Below are 20,544 nucleotides of genomic sequence, written 5' to 3'. Positions count from 1 at the left end.
ATTGGGCGTTTCCTTGTGGATTATTGTTTGGTCCCACGCGCGTGTTCCCCCATGGTTTTACCTGCTTTTCCTAAAACTCAGTGGCTGCCTTTCCCCCCCCCCCCCCCCTCATCCTCCTCGGGCCCCTGAGGACTCTTGAGGCCGGCCAGAAAACTGCGCCACCCATCCCGGTCCGCCTGGCTGCCTTTAATACAGGAAAAATACAGTAAAACTTCAAGTCCATCCCCCTCCCTTTCAATCTTGCACATTGGTTTATTTCTCAGGTTTCTTCAACAATTGACATATCCCTAGCCTGCGAACACAGACGTATTTCCGGTTGTCGCTTCTCTCCGCCGAAAAATAGCGCTATTTATCGGCGGAGAGAAGCGATGACCGGAAATACGTCTGTGTTCGCAGGTTAGCATATCCCCCGTCAAATATGCATCGAAGAAAGACAGTGTACTTCCCAGAGGACAAGGTTTATTTTTTAAATACAAAACACAGTAACGGAACTCCTCAGGTTCAAAATACAGATTTATTTACATCCATATTGGATATGCTGGATAATGTACAATTCGGTTAAAAAGCTGTTTGGATACCAATGCAAGCACTATAAGTCTTAGTCCACAACTTCTATATTGATCAGATAAACGTTAATTTACATCTGGATAAAAATTCCTCCAACAAAAAAAAAAACAAGATTCAACTTGTAACTCTAAGAGTATCTGCAACGCTCGTACGAAGGGAAAAGATAACTTCCCGCCAAAATCTTAAATTACGGGAACGGGCGGCAGCCTCGATCCGGAGGGCGGTCTGGAGTTGATAACTGACTCCATATCTTTAATTTGAACACGCAATTTTCTAATCTCGCCTTTCTGCATATCAATCATCTTTTCCATCTCTAAATTTTCGTCCGATATTTTTCGTTTGTTATCCGAGTTGCCAAGGTCCTCGTCTTCGGGGAATTGCTGTTGTTTGCGCATGACACCCAACGCGGTTTCCAGGTCGTGGACTTGAGTGCGGGCGATTTTAAGCTCGCGACGTAGGTCGTTGATCTCTTTAATAAGAGTTACGTTCTCCTATAAGGAAAAATAGGAACATTAGCGTTGGTAAAGAGAGAAGCGGGTTTTTAACGTCTTCATAGCCTACTGGCAGAGGGTTAAGGCCTTATGGGCACGAAGAGGATTGAGTGGTAGAGGGTTGCAACGGTATCGCGGTGGTAAATAGGCTTAAATTCCGTTAGCGCAGCAATTTTCAGTGTTGTTGATACCTCAATGCTCGCGTGTAGAATCGAATTTCAAGCAACATGCAAATTAGGTGGTTTTCTCGGGTTCTAAGTATCAAAACGCGAGGTGAACGCGACCAGAACGCGAGGGAACGCGCGGCAAACGCGATTCGAACGCAAGAACACCACAAACCGCCTACACTGCAACCAACATTTCAAAGAGAAATCTGCCAATTGTAAAATGCTCAAACTCTTACCTGCATAATCCTGACGTTATCTGCTCTGTGAATCTCGGAGTCCTTGGCGAGTTTCTTTCTCAAGGAAGCTACACTTCTCTCCAGATGTTCTCTCTGACGCGCGTATTCTCTTTGAATGTCAGCATCCACACCAGCGGAGTCCAACTAAAGACACAACAAACATTATTAAGTATGAGCGTAAAAAGTGACCAAACAAACAACAAAAATATGGCACAAAAGTGTCATTGCTACGACCAGTATTCTTATACAAACAATATTTCATTGGTCTTCGTTGCGTTTGGGAGAGTTCCCAGTCCAGGTCCCCCTTCCAATAAAATTACCCCCAACAGCACCTTCCCGTGCTTGTCATTGGTTAATACATGTTTTCCCCGAGGTTGCCATCGATTAGTATATGTTTCGGGCGCTCTGAACCTTTTACGTTCTTCCAAGCTTGCCACCGCTTGTTATTTTTCCCCGGCACTTGTCACCGGTTAAATACTTTCCCGCGCTTGTCACTGGTTACATGATTTCCTGCGCTTGGCACCGGTTACATATTTTCCCGCGCTTGGCACCGGTTACATATTTTCCCGCGCTTGTTTTCCGCTTTCACTTAATATTTCCCGCGCTTTCACCGGTTACATATTTTCCCGCGCTTGGCACCGGTTACATATTTTCCCGCGCTTGGCACCGGTTACATATTTTCCCGCGCTTGGCACCGGTTACATATTTTCCCGCACTTGGCACCTGGCCAGTTACATATTTTCCCGCGCTTGGCACCGGTTACATATTTTCCCGCACTTGGCACCGGTTACATATTTTCCCGCGCTTGGCACCGGTTACATTTTTTCCGCGCTTGGTATCGGCTAGATGATTTTGCTTTGAGTTCCTATCGGTTTTTTGATTCACCAGCGTTGTCTTGATTAGCCATATTTGATTACGTTGTTTCTGGTTTTACGACAGTTATCAGTAGAGCGTTCTAAATTTAAAAAAAAAAACTTCGAGCTCCTTACCGATTCATCCTGAACGTATTTTTGATACAAAGACTTCACATTCTCCTTGAGTTTCTTAGGTTCTTGTATAAAACCAACACAGTTATGGAGGTCAGTTTTAAATCTCTTCACAACTGCTTCAACATCACGAACCTAAGAGAAAAATAAGAGAAAGAAAAACAATGAATTACAAGCTTACGAGAGCTGCCACACTACTGAAAAAAAGCCGAAGTGAGAATAAGAGCAAAGTAAAAGAAGAACAGGCCCAGTATAACTAAGCGTTTTGCCTCTTGAAAAAGTACAAATTTTACAAATATGATTTGGAATTTTCACTAACTAAAATTTGAAAAACGAAAGCTTTCATCTGAAAGCTTATGTCACAGCAGGGTTTTTATCTACAGACATAAAATCAGAACCATTGTTTTCTCGTAACTTAAATGAGAAAATTCCCGATGACATAACGAAGGGTAACCGAAAGTTCAAAACAGCAATGTGAAGTAAGAACTTAAAAGATTGAGAGACGGATTTTTTTGTTGAAGAATTAAATTACCCTTTGTCTTTCCAAATGCATCTCTTTGTCCGTGGCCTTCAGTTTAAGTCTGAGCTCGGTGATGTTCAACTCCAAGCTCGTGTTTTGCTTGTGGAACCGTTCAAGCTCGCTTTCCATCTGTTGACCAAGAGAAAAGAAAAACAAATTAGAACCACTAGGATCAGGTGCAACAATTCTGTGTATAGCAATCATCTCGCAAGTAAAGAATCTGGGACAACTGCCGACGCAAACCAAAGCAAATTTCTGCCGTAAGTTTCATTCTTAATCCTTATCGCCAAAAGTGTTCCAACCCCCCCCCCAAAAAACAAAAGGTTTTAAACTTCGTCTGGTAAAGCGCGCAGCTAAACGTAAGTTTCTTCTTAATCCTTATCGCCAAAAAGTGTTCCCAAAGGTTTTAAACTTCGTTGGTAAAGCGCGCAGCTAAACGTAAGTTTCTTCTTAATCCTTATCGCCAAAAGTGTTCCCAAAGGTTTTAAACTTCGTTGGTAAAGCGCGCAGCTAAACGTAAGTTTCTTCTTAAAAAAAACAAAATCCTTATCGCCAAACAGTGTTCCCAAAGGTTTTAAACTTCGTTGGTAAAGCGCGCAGCTAAACGTAAGTTTCCCCTTCTTAATCCTTATCGCCAAAAGTGTTCCAAAGGTTTTAAACTTCGTTGGTAAAGCGCGCAGCTAAACGTAAGTTTCTTCTTAATCCTTATCGCCAAAAGTGTTCCCAAAGGTTTTAAACTTCGTTGGTAAAGCGCGCAGCTAAACGTAAATTTCTTCTTAATCCTTATCGCCAAAAGTGTTCCCAAAGGTTTTAAACTTCGTTGGTAAAGCGCGCTAGCATAACAACAGTTTCGTCTTTCGTTGCAACTACAACTGTGAAGATCTCTCTTTCACCAGCGCAAATATGACTGACGGTTGTTCAAATATGACGACACAATCAGCTGCGACTTAATGCACGCGCACGCAAAGTAAATCCGTTGCAATGAGAGCGCGTGCAAGCGCCCACGAGGAAAGCGCGTGCAAGTACGTCAACAATTGCGTTAGGACGAGGAACGAGCGCGATCAACAAGAGTTCAACCACAATTCTTGTTTACCGACTAAATCTCAAGCTCCCTCAAAATTTGACGGGTTGCGCTTGCCACGGCACCGATCAAGAGTTATGGCTTGTTAGTGACAGTTTTCCGCCGTCGATTTTTCGCCTAGTGAGTACTTTATTATAGTATTACCACAGTCTTAGCTGGTCGTTCTCACACACAACTGAGAGCCATGCCAAGCCGTGGGAGAAAAACAGGCAATGGCGGATGGCAAACGCAAAGTGAACCGTGAACGTCTCACGTGACCTGAAACCCCCCATACACTGGAACCCAGGCTCCCAGCCGTGTGGGAGAAAACGTTTTCCGCTTCTTTCGTTCCTCAGCAGGCGGAAAACCACACTTTTATTTTTTTTTTTTTTCAAATTAGAATTGTCCACGGGGCAAATGCAGGTTTGAATTAGCTTACCTCTTGAATTTGTTCTTTCATAGCTTTGATGTCATTCTCTCTGGGTTCTATTTGTTTCTTCAGCTCCTTTATTTTGTAATCCAAAACAAACTTGAACTTCTCAAGCTCTTGATTCTTCTTCTTTAAATCATAAATCCGTTTTTCCTGGAAAGAGGGAAAATCTTTAATCAGTGAAAGCATGTAACTACTCCTTCCAGCATCAATTAATCAATCAATCAATCAACACATTAATCATTTTGTCAGCCGTTCAGTCAGTCAGTCAGTCAGTCAGTCAGTCAGTCAGTCAGTCAGTCAGTCAGTCAGTCAGTCAGTCAGTCAGTCAGTCAGTCAGTCAGTCAGTCAGTCAGTCAGTTAGTCAGTCAATATAAAACCATAACAAGCAGGCCTTTCATGTACCTTATCCTGTATGGTTTCGTCTCTCTCCTGAATCTCCTTCTTCAGTCCATAGATATCTTTCTCCAGTGATTTAATCACTCCTTGTAGTTTGTTGTTCTCGTTTTGCTGGCGCTGGATTTCAGCTTTATAATCGTCGATCTCCTTCTGCAGGCTTGTAAACTACACAGAAGAAACCCAAAATATAGAACGGTGTTAAAATCAGACTCCAAACACTTTTCAAACCTATTTAATGCGCTCAACTTCAAGTTTTGAGTTTACTTTGTCGGTCATTTTTCTTAAAAGTCAGGTGACGTCTTCCAACCAATCAGAGACAGAACAATACTCTCTATTACCGTACCCAAATTCACAAGTAGCCAATCAGAAGCGCGATCTACTGTCCTGATATCCTACGATATCAAGTCACTGACCTGATATGCCACCATATCACAGTCACTTTGAAGTAAAGTAGTGTTACCGTACGATGAATTGAAAAAAGATTTTACCAATAAAACGGAACCTCGTATTTTAAATTTAGCTGGTGTTTAGTGGTCGTAAAAGGAGAAAAACTTTCCCGCCAAAACTAGACTTGAGCGCGCTCGCCAATTGCGCGATGTTTGCTGACGAGTACTGAGACATTCAGACTCAAACAACGGAGTCGGAATTTTCACATTTTTCGCTAAATTTGGATTTGGAAATTTAGAGAATGAAACTCCAAACAAACAAGTGGGCACAAAGGCAGAAGAGGAACTTGTTTAAAGTGTTGAAGACCAAAAACGTATTAATACAAGCAGGTCAACACAATTTGTCTTACGTACCTGGCAAGCATGTCTTCAACAGAGCGATAAATATAACCAGATTTTTGGCTGAATTTGGGTACGGTAAATACCTAATCGTACCTTTTTGGTACACTTCGGCTGCATATCAGGCTCGTTTGGTCTCGCCATGGGTATTTTGGCTCGACTGCGTCTCGCCAAAATACGAACCATGGCTCGACCAAACTCGCCTGATATGCCGCCGAAGCGTACCAAAAAGGTACGATTAGGTATAAATATTACGTCATCAGTATGAAATTTTTCCACCTCGAATCTTGGACGTCCATTCAGGGTGTTCAGAACGTAAACCCGTCTGTTTACCTAAGTTACACACGAATCAAAATTTACCTTTTTCCTCATAATGCCTGTTTCGCCCTTTAGCCTCAAATTGGCCTCTTTCTCTTCTCTCAGCCGTCGTTCATACTTGTTTTTAATGTCCAAGATTTCTCGATCTGCGTCTTCTTCAATTTGTTTCTTTGTTTCTTCGTACTCTCGTAACTGTTGCCTAGATTCGTCTTGTGACTGTAAAGAAATGCAAGAAATGCCACTAAAAATCAATTGATGCCTAAAATATACCTCTTTACCCAGCGAAACAAGGAAGCAAGTTTAAATTAAATTTTGAAGTTTATACACGTAGAAATACTCATGCCGTTTCCGATTCTTAGCGCGGGAGTACTTCGAAACTTTTTTACGTCACCAAGACGTCATATAAAGATCGTCATGTTACTTAGGAACGACATTGACAAAAAACAGTGGACTCAGTCGGAATTCAACCTACAAGTTGAATTGAACGCGACTTTTAAAACTGTTTCTAAACAACTAGACTATAACGACGATATCAAACGCAATCTTAACAAGGCCTCCTGGTCTCAAACGAACTGAATACACCGTAGGGAATATAAAATTCTACAACACGGCGCTTAATATTGGAGAAATTCGATAAAACTCCCAAACATTCTAGAGAGGGAGAGACTTATTTTTAGGGGAGAAGGTTATTTTGGGGGATGGAGTTTTTATGTAATTACTTGTTCAAGTTGTGCGCTTTTTTCCGTGAGTTTATTCTCATAATACTCTGTCAGCTCTTCTAGCGCCTGTTCTTTTGATTCCTCCATCTCCGTCAGCTGTCGTTCATAATCTTCTTGCATCTTCTGACTCTTGGCTTGTAGCTCTTGATATTTCTCATACTCAGACATGAGTTTCTGGTTGTTCGCCGACTCCAGGTCTTGCAGCTCTTTGCCGTGTTTTTCCAAAAAGTCGGCAATTTCCTCTTCGTGTTTCGCTTCTTCTTTGTCCTTGTCAGTCTTCAGAACTTGGTTTTTGGTTTTAAGCGACTCCATCTCCTGTATGAACTTCTCCGTAAGCTCTTTGATCTTCTCGTTATAGTTCATGTCTTTTAGACGAAGTTGGTACTCATTCTCCATTTTAAGTTCTTCTACGCGTGTTTTTAGCTCAGCCATCATGGAATTCTGTTATAAAAATAACGATGAAAGTAATAAAATTTAGTTAATTACAAAAAAATGAGTTCATAAACACAGCTCTTCTTTACTTTTAACGTATTGAACTCCACTGAAAATAGCTCTATCAAAGGCCCATTTACATTCTACATTCATTGCACGCCAAGATACGTTCTTCATAAAAGAAAAAACGTACCCTCCACACAAACATTGGCCTGAAAGCTAGTTTAAATTTCAAAGTTACTAAAGTTAAATAATTATTTCATCGTGAGTGTGCGAAGACGTGTATTCGGTCAGGGTACGTATTAGACCAATCGATACACACCTAAAATACCGAGGTTTTTGGGGGTATATCTTTGTGTTGCAGCAACTATTGTTGCTTGTTGGGTATTGTTTATTGTTTGTCACATCCGATGTTTTACGTCATTCGGTGATCGCAACATACGCAACACCAATCAAAGTCTCTTCGAGATACCGACTTTTTTTTGCATGAAGTATGAGTCGAAGGTTTATCCTGTGCATTGTTCTTCGAACTTATCATTACGGTTGCTTTGTAGTTTAGTTTAACAATTTCCTATCTTCGCGGAGGAAATGCAGCCATATAATTTTGTCAAAAATGGCTCGTCCGCGCTGGGTATTTATACACATATTCCTCAACATTACACAAATAAACAGTGCAAATTTCACCGAGATCTGACAATTCTATACTTTAAAATTGCAAGGACCTTTCGAGGCAGTCGATCACGGCAGCGAAATTAGCAAATGAAACAGCAAAATATGCGTTCGACGCTTTGTTTTTGTGACGCCATATTTGAATTGTTATAGGTAGACCGCTGTTCAATGTGTTCAAGGCCGTATCGTTACGATTGCTCTCGAAAAAAATACGGATATTTCCGACTACTGTCGGAGAAAACATTGCGTAAACTAATCGATACACTCAAGCTGCGTTTTTTCTGACTCGTCCCCAGTCGTCTTCATATAGCACGCGGCAATCTCTCCCTCCGCTGTATATTTGCCGCGTGCTGTATGAAGACGACTGGGGACGAGTCAGGCGTTTTTTCGCTCCCCGCCCCCCACCCTCTTGCTTCTTCTGTTTTGTGCTGGCGTCCAGGTCTCTCGCCGTTCTCACCGAGCGCTCATCGATCGAAAAACACGAAAAATAGAGGGCTGTGGACAGTCTATGCGAGGGTCGGATATCAAGACAGCTTCTTCGTGGGCTTCCAAGAAGGATTAAACAAAAGCCATATATACAGTGAATGCTATCGAATTATATTTGAAGATGAAATACGAAGGAATTTTGCTGTCTTTGACTGGAATTCCACTCGAACTGCGTAGATACGATCGCATGTTGTAAAGCCGATTCATGCAACATTGCTGTCAACGCGAGGTCACGTCCCTAACGACCTAGGCTGATGACGAAATAGAATGGGCGCTTGTAGCGACCAAATTTGGCCTAAAAAAGAAGCCTTAAAAGAAGCCCCCATCTCTTGCATTTGTTTTAACTTCAATAATATCTTTGAAAAGAGCAAGTTTTTTGGTATGGTTTATTCTTGACGTTTGTAATTTTTAAACGATGTAAGTGCTAGTGGCTATTTATTCGTGTTTTAGTTACGCAATCCATTGTTTGTGCGACGCTTTTTATAGATCGCCTTTCAGTCACACGTGCGTTGAGATAAGAAAGCTGACATGTCACTTTTAACATTGTTATATAACGTTTGTAAATGTGACAAGTCACGTTTTTTCCACGAGATCGCGTGATCACCCACAGCGGAAAGTAATCCCTTGAGAAATTAAAATATTCCCTTGAGAAATTAAAAAAGTCCCTTGAGAGTAGACAAGAATGTTCCAAATTTTGCCCCACATAACTGCTATTCTCCTATTTTCGCTTGTAAACAAGCAAAAAAAGTCGCAAAAAACTGCTGGGTTTTTAATGAATACAAGAACGAAACAGCTTTTTTTGTCCTCACTTTTTCTTCCAAGTCTGATTTGGTGATAAGAATCTCCTCGGCATATCCGACTTCCTTGTCTCGCTTCATTCCTCTGCCTTCCTTATCCACAGCTTTGAAGATGAACAAACTTGCGTCCTCGGACACTGTGAACAGGTATTGATCGTCATAGGACATGCGCATCTGGAGAAGGAAGACATATACCTTATAAGGACTAAGTTGTATTAAGCCTGATGCATGTTAAGTCAGTTACCTAAAATTCACCCCCTCCCCCAAATTTAGTTTCAGCGAAATTCTTCCCAAGCCTCTTGCACATTCATGCAGATTTCTTGTGGGCATTTTTTTCATGTTTGCTGTTGTGATAAAATTTACAAGTTTGCACTTCTAAGGGGGGTTTGGAGTTGAAATTAGCTACAATCACGGACAAAACTAGTTAAAACAAACAAACATCAAGCATCTTTCACAAATGTCCTGACTTGACCGGGTAAAGGTATTTTATCCCCCTCTCCCCCTACTCAATATGAGGTTTGCGGTTCGACAGGCTTTGTTTTAAAAACACCACAGCATTAACAACATTGGAAGGGGGGAGGGGGGTTCCAAAACTGAACTCCCTTAGTTAAATTAGTGGAAATTTGATAAAATGTTTCAACAGTTTAGTCCAAGATTGTAGTCTGACGTAAATGCGCGTTGAAAGAGCGATTGAAACACGACACCGTTCTACGCGCCAATCCCGTTTTTCGCGCTGCTTCCGAATTACTAAACTGAACGTATGAAACAGGCTAAACAAGTTATTGTACCTTGGTGATGGGCCCAGAATGCACCTGGTGCTCCTGCCACTCTCCAGGAACGGTCAGCGGAAATTTCATTGCACGCAGGGTCCCTGAGCTGGTGCCAGCGAAGAGCATTCGACCGGAACGTGACATCACACACTGTGTCAAAACATTGTCACTAGCTGGAACTTCACGGAGAATCTGTTGAAACAAATGCGATTTGTATCTAAATGAATGTATGACTATTCCTTTTATTTTTTCTGAAAGTACTTGGTTCATTGCTCATTCGAAGATTTTTTATGCTAACTTCGTCGAATATTACATTAAACAGAGGAAGAAAGATAGATAGAGGTTTCTAGTATAGAAAGATACGATAGAGGTTTCTTCTATACAATGGCGAAATGAATTCATGTGCGTCTATCTTTGCGATCCATTTTGCAAAATGGTTTCCACACACATCTGTTTTCAAAATTTTATCACTTTTCCCTGATAAAAATAAATTTTCCCTGACCAAATATTTACAAAATGTCTGGTATAGTAGCGGCCTCCAGCCTCTGCTTCCAAAACAAAACATCGCGGAGATCACATTGACCTGAAATGTTTCTTCAAACCCTCATTTGTATTAGAACAGATTTTAATTTTCCCTGACTCAAAATCAAAATTCTCCTGTCCTTTTAGAGATTTTAATTTTTCCTTTCCATTTCCCGACCTGTGGCAACCCTGTTTGGGCAGCTAAGGCCAGAATGTTGCTTTATTTCCACGGGAAACTTTTTTTAAATGGCCCTATTTACCTGGGAGTCACAGATCTCCTTGAGAGTTCTGTCCGAGCCCACAGCAAAAGTGGTCCTACTGTCCGGCGAAACGGACACACTGGTGTAACTGCAGGACTTGAGAACGCTCTCGCCTTCACGCTTGTAACTGGTTACATTCCACTCGTACACTGCACCGTCCATACCACAAGAAATTATTTTACTATCATCCTGACTCCAAATCACTTGGCGAACCTAGAAAAAAAGAAGTTAGTACCGATACAGTACATTAAGGAGAACGAATTCCAAACCCCTGAAAGTAACCATAAAATTTCATGCCTGTTAAAGGAGCTACGTCATGGGTCTTTGGCTAAAGATGGCTAGGATGAAAATGGATTGCAACTTGAAAAATTGAGGATAAACTCCCTTCCCCTCCGCAGGAATCACGGTAGTGATTCATCAAACCTGCGCGAGACTCAGCACCGATGCACGTTGCTGAGTCTCCGATGGTTTGATGAATAAACTACCGTGATTCCCTGCAGGCGCGCGCTATAGAGGGAATCGGGTATTTGTTTCTGTGCGTCGAAATTTTTACTCGTGGTTTGATTTCTCTCTGCAAATTAAGGTAACACATTCCTTTAGATGCTCAAAGATAATGTTTTCCATGGATTGGGTCAAGTTATCTACCACTAATTTCAGAACAGTTCAGACCAAAACTGTGTGAAATTCTCGGACGTAGCTCCTTTAAAGACTTTAAACATTGCTATCATACCTTTCCGTTGTGTCCCTTGAGGTTGCCAACGTTTTCAAATGTTGTTGAGGAGTACAACTGAATAACATTGCCATGCACAGCAGCAAATAGATGACCGCCATTACTGAACGAACACTGCAAAGTAAAAGTCAAAATTAGTTCAGTAAGGCCCTCAAAGTCATTTAGTGCGTAAGACTGTACTCAGAAGACTTCTGTACAGTAATTATAGCAGCAGCAGAAAGTATCTTTAATTTAGCTTATCAAAACTTTGGAAGCCAAAACGTTCAACTTTGTTTGTTATGAAGAAAGTCACACAAGTTATAGCTCTTTTCTCGGCAACTCTTTGAATCTCAATAACTGTATAGTTGAATGTAAAAGACTGGGGGCTTTGGCTACAGGTCTCAATTTATCACTGCGATTTTCTTGAGCTTTATAAAATCGTTTTGGGATATCAAAAGTTTAAAAATGAACATGTACGAAAGCGATCATGTTAAAATAGCTGAAAATCGTTCCAAGACGTTCAATACCTTTCTGTAAAGAACTATAAAATAGCCGATTGAAAGGCAATCGATTTTTCGAAACACTTCTTTCGAAACACGGTATTCGCTGTCACATTTTTGCTTCAGTATATCCCCCAGATGTTTTCTTCTTTTCCCCAATATTAGCGAAGCGGCGACAACGAGACTCGCTCTGACTGCTGCAAGGGCTTTTTCGTGTCAGTTTGAAGAACGAAGAAAACATTTCTGGGACCCTGGTCTTGTTTCTTTATTAATTTGGTAACTGCACTGACCTCTCTACAGCCTCTGATGGTAAATTCCTTGAAAGACCTGATGTCGTCAATCAACAGATTCATAAGCCGCAGCTTGTCACTGAAACCAACCAGTATGTACAATCCAGAAGGGTGAAGCGCTATGCTGTAACATTCCTCCTGGAATTCTTTGTATTGCTCCAGTGAACTGCAAAACAACAAGCATCATCAGATGTCTGAAGTTCTTTAATCGAATAAAGAGCTGCAACATAAAGTTAAGGGTGCTGTGTGCTTTCTGGTTTCCTGATTTCTTATTCAAAAATTTAAAGGGACTGAGTCATGGCAGAGTAAAGTTTATTTTATTAAGTTTTGCCGAAAACTTGCTATGAAACTTACATGTACTTTCTTTAAAAAAATTACTTCCCTGAAACTAAATGACAAAACCATAGCTTCATTGCAACCAAATGTGTCTCCAGGGCGTAATAATTTAAGTTACATAAAGTAATTTAGATTACTGTAACTTTGAAAACTGTTCAGCTGAACAAAGTACAATGTTTCAAAAACCCATATCACAATCCGTTCAATCTTCTTCACTTTTGGCCATCCGTACCTTTTCTTTTGTATTTGTTGTGTTATTGAAATGCTCCTTCATTGTGTTAAGAAGTTATTTTTATATTTGGCAGAATTTGATGCTTAATTATCGATCGAGCATCAATTTAGCCTTAATTTGGCTAAAATGCGTGGCACAGTTCCTATAAGTACAGTCGAGCCTTTTTAATACGGGCACCAAAGGAGGGGGACATGGGGGGACCCTGAACACCGCAACACCGTAAAAATAATACACAAACACCGCATCACCGCAAGAAAATTTGATGAAACACCGTCACCGCAATATTATCAAGTTACTTAGGATTGGGCTAAAGATTAAATCGACAATATTTGGATGTATTTTGTTATAAATTTGACATATAACGACAGATTAACGAAGATAACAAAGGCAAATGTATCGAAAATGTAGTTCTGCAAGTGTTAGACAACAAACCGTAACACCGCTAATAATAGGCCATTTCCGATATATTAAAATTCTAACTTGGCTCCGAGGCTTGGGGGAATAAAACAAAAAATATCACGTCGAGGTTCAGGGATGAATAAATCATTTCTTTTGTTTTATTCCCCCAAGCCTCGCATCCAAGTTAAAATATTAATATATCGGAATTGGCTATTTCGTTTCACCGAACACCGTAGGCTAAAAAACACGAACATTGCACACCGTAGGGTTTGAGATCACCGCAACACCGCAAGATTTAATTTTATTCACTGCAACACCGCATAAAAAAATGAGCAACACCTTAACACCGCAAACCCCCATGTCCCCTTCCCAAAGGGACAGGGTAGAGTGTCTGTATTATGGAGGTGTCTGTATTACAGAGGAAGAGCTTATCAGACAGTTAACCTGATCGGAAAGAAACCCAACTTCATATTTAAAGAATTGTGGTATCTTTCAGACCAGGTTGACAGTCTGAAATAAGCAGGTGACCATACATTACAGAGGATCCGCAAGGAGAGGTTCAACCGTAATCTGTTTTCCAAAGTTCCTTTTGGTCTAAACTGTTCTCAAATTAGCGAAAGACAATGTAACCTATGAAAAACATCATCTTTGTCTCAGAACATCTAAAGCAAGAAATAACCTACCTGTAATTAACTTGTGAATAGAAATCTAACTTTGACTATAAATATCGCTGTTTTGAAGATGCCCAGAAACAACTTGAAAAGTTTAACCTTAATTTTTCAAGTTGCAATCCATTTCCATCCGCAGCCAAAGACCCTTGTTAACAGCTTGTTGATATAGCAATTGTTAATAAAATTGGACCATTATTTTAGGTTTCCAATGACACAAATATAAATTTTGGCTGTTCAAAAATCTGTTAAAACCCGTGACAAAGCCCCTTTAAAATATTGTAGGTAAAACTACAAACGATCTTCACTGAAGAATGCTACTAAACATATTAAATACTATCATTATCAAAAAAACTCACCAAGCTTCATAGTTCCATATTCTCACTGATCTATCCAAACCACAAGTTGCAATCAATGGTTTTCTAATGCACACATCCATACCTGTGATGACGCCACGATGGAATGACTGCGAGAGCAGCTCAAATGTAGCTATATCACCCTTGAAGAAAAAATATCAATCAAAATTACACAAAGAACTTTACTTACATAAAAATACTTACCAGCCTAAAGGAAGTAACCGGGAGAAGAACGGCAGAGGGCGAAAGGACAGAGTTTTCAAAGGCTGGTGCAATGCTCCAGGGTTTGTGAAAAAAGACCAAGAAACATGGCAAGAGAGATTGAAATGCCCCATTTCACAGGTAGGGAAAAGAAAACCATGATAATGATGATGACAACTTTGACGAAGATGATGATGATGATGATGATGATGATGATGAAAAAAACGAGGACAGTCATGATAATGATGACGATAAATGGAAGACAGTGACACCTCCGCTAAGAACCACCTCTATTCCACAACAAAGATTGTTTGTCCCAGACATGCATCGATCCATACACTTCACTTTGATTGAAACCTCCCTCCCACGGGGGCGAGAGAATCCCATATGAAATGGAAGGGGATATTCATCGGAAAATTTAAATTAATCCCCTAAAGGAGACCAATCTGGGTGTGGCTCAAGCTTTTTAAAAAAGGTATCATTTTTATGCCTGATTGGTCCATACAGCCAACAAATGCAAGGAATGGCAGCATAATATTTCTTCATGTGTCCAAATGAGACCTTGGGGGCTAAAAATATTGGTGTTCTGTCCTGAATACCCTAAGTAAGACCAAAATTGGCATTTTACATGTACCTCCCTAAAGCCGGCTACACACTAGAGCATCTAGCCTAGCTAACCACCTCACATGCCGGTTTGCTCAGCAGATTTTTATCGTGTGCAGACATTTTTTAAGAGAATTTTACTTCGCAAGGCCTTGAGGAAAATATCTATCTTGTTTGATATTTTTTGCCTTGAGAGGAAAAATCCTCAACGTGTGCGGGCGTCGTGAGCTACTTGCTCAGCCAGAAATATCAACTAATCAATTAACATGACAACAAGATCCCCCTCACGTTCATATGGGAGTCCTCTCAGCCTCTGTATAACAGCTGCCTCTCTACAAGGGGCAGTTAATTGTAGAGACATAGAAGATAAGAAAAAATGGCAGAAATATCGCACCAGGAAATTGACTCATTAAGAAAAATGGCAACCAAACTTACTAAATAAATATGGATGCCATTTTTCCTAATGAAATCTTTAACTGCCCAAAATCTTACTCTTTTACTAGAAAAAATCAACTCAAGTTAATTTGTTTTGGCAATGCACATTGTAGCTAATGTCAATGTGTAATTAACTTATGAGCAAAAAGGTAACCGCTTTGTAAAAATGCTTTGTGACTTAAAACTGAATAACTTCTGCAAGATCAAGCAATTAACCTTTGAATTTTTTTGGGTTGGGTGAGTGGGGGGAGGAGGAGCAGATAGGTATATGGAAGAATTAATTAAGTAGCTTGCTAACTTAGAGTTTAAGTAGTTTTTAAGCACTACTTTGCTTCCACAAGCCTGAGCCACATGATAAAGTCAAATGAGATCACTAGGCCATGCTAGTACAACATTACAGAGAACAGATGAAGGGGAACTTAGGAGCATAGATTAAAACACAGCTGGGCAAATGTTTTGAAGTTAGCCATGCACACATGGAAGTCATTTGTTTCTGCTCTGGGTGCTATTCAGAAAATTGGGAGGGCAGCGGCCCGAATAATTGCAGGGTGCCGGAGGCTCTTTGTAAGAAGTCGTGGGTGCCCAGCCCTTTAAGGCTTACGTTAATAAGGAAAAGTATACGGTCGACTAAAGACAAAAGTAAGTTCCCGTGGCACCCGGGCTCTGCTAGAGCAGAGCTTTGGAGGATAAGATAATAATGATAACAGTTCTTACAATAGACATATTGGTAGAACAGTGTTTAAAGAGAAAAAAATATAATAAATACATAAAAAAAAATACAGAACAGAATTTAAAAAAAAAAAGTTACTTGAAGTGACTGTTAAAATTTTAATTTCATCATTTAGGAAAAAAGAAATAAAGTAAGATATTTAATGTTTTAATACTTTTAGGTGCTGAACTAATTAAGTAATGATTTAGTGCAAATTTATGTAATATTGAGTAACCCAAAGTACTAACAATGACAGTTATTTTTCTCGCTGGCCTTTTTCCTCTCTTTCCTCTCTGTAAGTAAATAAAGCAATTTCATCTGTTATGAACATTATAGAATGTACAGTTTAAATTTTATAATTTAGCAAAAAAGTTAGAAAATGCTTTATATTTAAGAACTCTGGTAAACATGTTTATAAAAGTTAAATTATTTTTGTATCTTTTAGTTTTAAGATCCACTTAAAATTTAATGCAAATCATCTGATATTTTGCAGTTTTTTCCTTAGAAACTACATTAAAATAATTTAGCTTAATTTAAAATAATTTAAAATAAAAATTCTGTATCTCAATTTACAGTAAAAAGCAATCATTCAATAGTTTAATTTATCAAAAAAGTTTTAATGCCCAATGGTATTATTTATTTTACAGGATGATAATCATTTAATATACTTTTAACTCAATCTAATATCATTACAATTATTACAATGTTTATCTCTTATAATTAATTTAATATTTTAAAAATATCACAAAAAATATTAGTGTCATTATTATGTTTAACAGCTATTTAATTTTTTATTTATACATTCAACTACATGTAATTTCAGTTTCTCATTCACAGATTTATATGAAGAGTTATATGAAGTTATATTGTTCACATTTGAATGTACTGTATTTTTTTTGTTTTCTGTCTATAGTTTTTTAGTTTTATTGTATGTTACGTTTGTCTTTTCAATAAAGCATTAAAAAAAATAATAAATAAAGAAACTCTTGACGCATTTGATTGCCAAAGGAGTGTACATAAACATACACTGTACTTATTATAGATTTCTCACCTTTCCAAGGTCAGCTGTGGACATAGTGATACAATATAGCTGGCTTGATTTTGTGCTGCAAACTAGCGTCTCCTCTGAGGGACTCACTGTTAGATTGACAATCTCTTGACTTTCTGACAGCTGTGGGTCAGGGCTTTGTGTGTCGACTGGAATCTTAATTTCTCTGGCCTTCTTGTAGAAGTCCTTTTCCTCAGTTTTCTCAAAGAGATGAACTGTTCCTGCACCACCAGAACAGATGAAGCCTTTTGAGAATGCAATGATACATGTCACCTGTGGAGGGGCATCTTGACTTATACCACTTTCAGGTACACTGGCCATACTTTGCCTAAAAAAAAGGAATTTATACATTCAATGTCTCAACAATTTATTTGAAAATATTAAAACAGGATTTTCATACAAAATAATTTAACATTGTTTTATCAGGTTCCACGGTTATATTCTGTAACTCTGCTTTTCCTCATCTTGCCCATGGATGAGATGGGCACTGGAGGTTACCCTCCTTCCCTACCTTCCCCAGGGCTTATGAAATTTCGCGCGGTCGCGGAGCCACAAAATTCAGGCATATCCGCGAAATCCCGCGAAATTGACAAAAACATGTAAAATACCGCGAAATTCGCTAGAAAGTTCCCTCAACCGCAGGGATGTTGCTAAGGACTGGCTGCTGGCTAATTTAACCAGCTGGCCCCAGTTGTTCAAACGGGTGGATAGCGCTATCCACCAGATAAATCGCTATCTGATGGATAGCGTAGTATGTTTTGTTAACATGTATCCACTGGATAGCGATTTATCCGGTGGATAGCATTATCCACTCTTTGAACAACTGGGCCCTGGAATAGAAGTTACATTTAGAGCTGCTTAGGCCAAAAAAGCCAGCTAAGCTTGTTGAAGAGCCGGCTTAGTGTTTTCTTAGCTACATTCCTGCAACCACTCCCTTTTTCATAGGAATTACCGGTAACTGTGCAAGTGAAGTGTCTTGCAGATTTTAGACCAACACAGTGACGTAAGCCAAGGCTTGAACAGACCCTTAGATGTGGACTCAGTATCACCCAGCGTTACTATGGAAGAATGTACATTGAAATGTAGTAAAAAAAATTTACCTACCTTGTAGGAGCAGATGCATTTGCAGCACCACCACCAACATGAAATTCATTTTTAAGCTCTCCAGATTCAAACAACAGGAGTCTGCCTGTATCTGTTCCAGCAATGATTCTTTCATCAGAAACCCATGCCTGGCAAAGAAAGTTTTGTGGTTCCATTTTCTGGAAAGCAAACTGCTTTAGATTCCCTTCACTATAGCGGAACAACTTGAAGATTCCATTCCCAACCACACAGAGTTGAGTGTTGTCCTGAGGGTTAAAAGTTACCTGCAAGAACAAAAACAAGTAGAAGATCAATACTTTGACCAGTACTTCACATTATTTTAACAATCATAATTTTAACTTGCAATATTTCATGATTACAAGGCATTCAAGGAAAAGGAGACAATATTTTGAGCTTCACAATAAAATTTACTAAAGAGGATGTACATGTACATCCTTTAATATGTACAGCTACTTTTCATTTATTATGCATGGGAGAATCAGGAAGTGTGATGTCTAATTGCTGTTGGAGCCAAGATACATGTACATGTGGTATCAAATCAGCTCGTACATGATTTGTATGCACCAAGTTTTTTTATAGGTCTACACCAAGGCCTTTCTTAAAATAAGTCATCTGGGTATCCGGTCCCTTGCCACCAGCAATTCGCCCCCCCCGCCACCAACGTGTTTCCTCGTTCTTTTCCGCCGGGTGCTTCTCTGGTGGCGGTGGTTGGTGCGATTCTGGTGGCGGGGCGGCTCAGTCATCTGTATGCCAGTTAAAAGGTGCTGACTACAATCGTATGCTAGTAAGCCGCGCAATTTTAAAATCCACACCAAAGATCTTAGGTGTAACCTACATAGAATGCTGGCTGGTTTTTAGTCAACTGAGGGAGAATCAGTCTTGTCAACTTTGTGTTCTTAGATGAACATATATATAAAGCAACAGCTTATATTCTAAACCAAACAGATTTGTCCAATAAAAGAAAAAAATGCACTTAAGTCTAGGAAAGCAGCTGAATGCACTCCCTACATGTAAAATGCATCCACAAGTACCTTTTCTAGACCCCAAGAGTGCATTACTTTTTTTTAGTAGACACTCAAAAAAGTTATGTTTAATTAGAAACCCATGAAATTAGCTGACTGGTTCCCCCATGTTATTTTGATGTCTACAGATTACTATGTTTAGGATTAATAATCGAATATAATTACTGCTATTACATGTACTTGTAAGTAGATTGCACTCTTTTTGTTGAGGAAACAAAAAGGAAGGCAACACACTCTATAGTTACACGATGAGTAAACTAAGTACCTGATAAACTGGAGAGTTCATCTGATTCGTAGATTTCGTGACAGCCATCACTTTAGCTTTCTCCCACGTCCAGTACAACAAAGTCCAGTCAGGTCTTCCCCCTTGCGACACAAGATATTTTGAATCGGGCGAGAACGCCAAGCTGACAAACTCTGTGGACTGAACCTCTGGCGAGCTAAGCACTTTCTTCTTTCTCAACGTGTTAAGATCGTAGATAGTAATGGTAGCTTTTTCTCCTTTCTCCGCAATGGCGACATACCTTCGATTCGGACTGACAGCCAAGGCCGTCATACCAGCGCTTTTGTCAGTCCCGGGAATAAATCGTTGCGATTTCTGATCGATGTTGAATAAAATGCAGTTCGATCCAGATGGATAAATGATCGTCTGCTCGTCCAAATAGCAGATATTGTCCGTGACATCGGCCTTCAGGCCAAAGCAATGTCTCGGGGTCGCTACAGCAATCGACATCTTGATGCAAGAAGTGATTTACACTGGAATTTTAGCGTTATAAATCCGGAATGTGCCTTCAGAAGGTCTTATGGGCACTAAGAGTCCTTGTTTGACACTTCACAAGTGAACTGGTCCCCTCAAATATCAGAAAAACAATAAAATACTGCAGTAAACAGGTTATCTCTGTCTTGTACAGAAAACATGTCTACCCTGGAGTTTGTTTCGTTGCCAAGGACATTGATCAGAAGGCGCGGATAACAAGCCTTACTTTGTACTTCCGCTGGTCAAGAGAATGCAAGGCGCATAAGGCGGCTTGAGACCTTTGTGGACTTTTGCGATTTCTAGATATATTTCTAGACCTCAAGCTTGCTAAATAACATCTATAGAACATAAAAATTCACCTTTTTTACAATCTTCATCTATTCAAAATTATTCCCATAACACTACTTATATAATGGAATTTTTTTTTTTGCCTCTTTGACGGCTGGATTGGGTTTACACCATGCTGACTGATTTTGCGTCGAAAACATTTCGCGATGTACTTGAAAATGCCTTTTGAAAGGAGGAGATGGCCAAAAGTAGTTCAGGCTAATGTTTGACTGA

General features: G+C 39.7%; 1 protein-coding gene across 1 annotated transcript; it reads right to left on the bottom strand.

Annotated features, from left to right (window-relative positions):
• Nucleotides 1–497: 497 nt before the first annotated feature.
• Nucleotides 498–20,507, bottom strand: LOC144637496 (cilia- and flagella-associated protein 57-like). Its single transcript, XM_078496557.1, has 17 exons — nucleotides 19,492–20,507; nucleotides 18,205–18,467; nucleotides 17,104–17,428; nucleotides 14,108–14,247; nucleotides 12,114–12,279; nucleotides 11,345–11,458; nucleotides 10,615–10,827; nucleotides 9,851–10,024; nucleotides 9,075–9,236; nucleotides 6,679–7,119; nucleotides 6,002–6,175; nucleotides 4,863–5,021; nucleotides 4,467–4,610; nucleotides 2,980–3,096; nucleotides 2,451–2,582; nucleotides 1,462–1,605; nucleotides 498–1,058 (listed from the first exon to the last, which is right to left on the bottom strand). The coding sequence occupies exons 1-17, from the start codon at nucleotides 19,957–19,959 to the stop codon at nucleotides 750–752; spliced, it is 3,645 nt and encodes a 1,214-aa protein (XP_078352683.1). The 5' UTR covers nucleotides 19,960–20,507; the 3' UTR covers nucleotides 498–749.
• Between the last annotated feature and the right edge of the window lie 37 nt (nucleotides 20,508–20,544).

Source organism: Oculina patagonica, chromosome 14 (genome assembly GCF_052425735.1).
Source record: "Oculina patagonica isolate OP01 chromosome 14, crgOcupat, whole genome shotgun sequence".
NCBI classification, from domain to species: domain Eukaryota; kingdom Metazoa; phylum Cnidaria; class Anthozoa; order Scleractinia; family Oculinidae; genus Oculina; species Oculina patagonica.
Note: the sequence above shows the minus strand (reverse complement) of the source record. Positions and strands in the feature narration are given on the sequence as shown.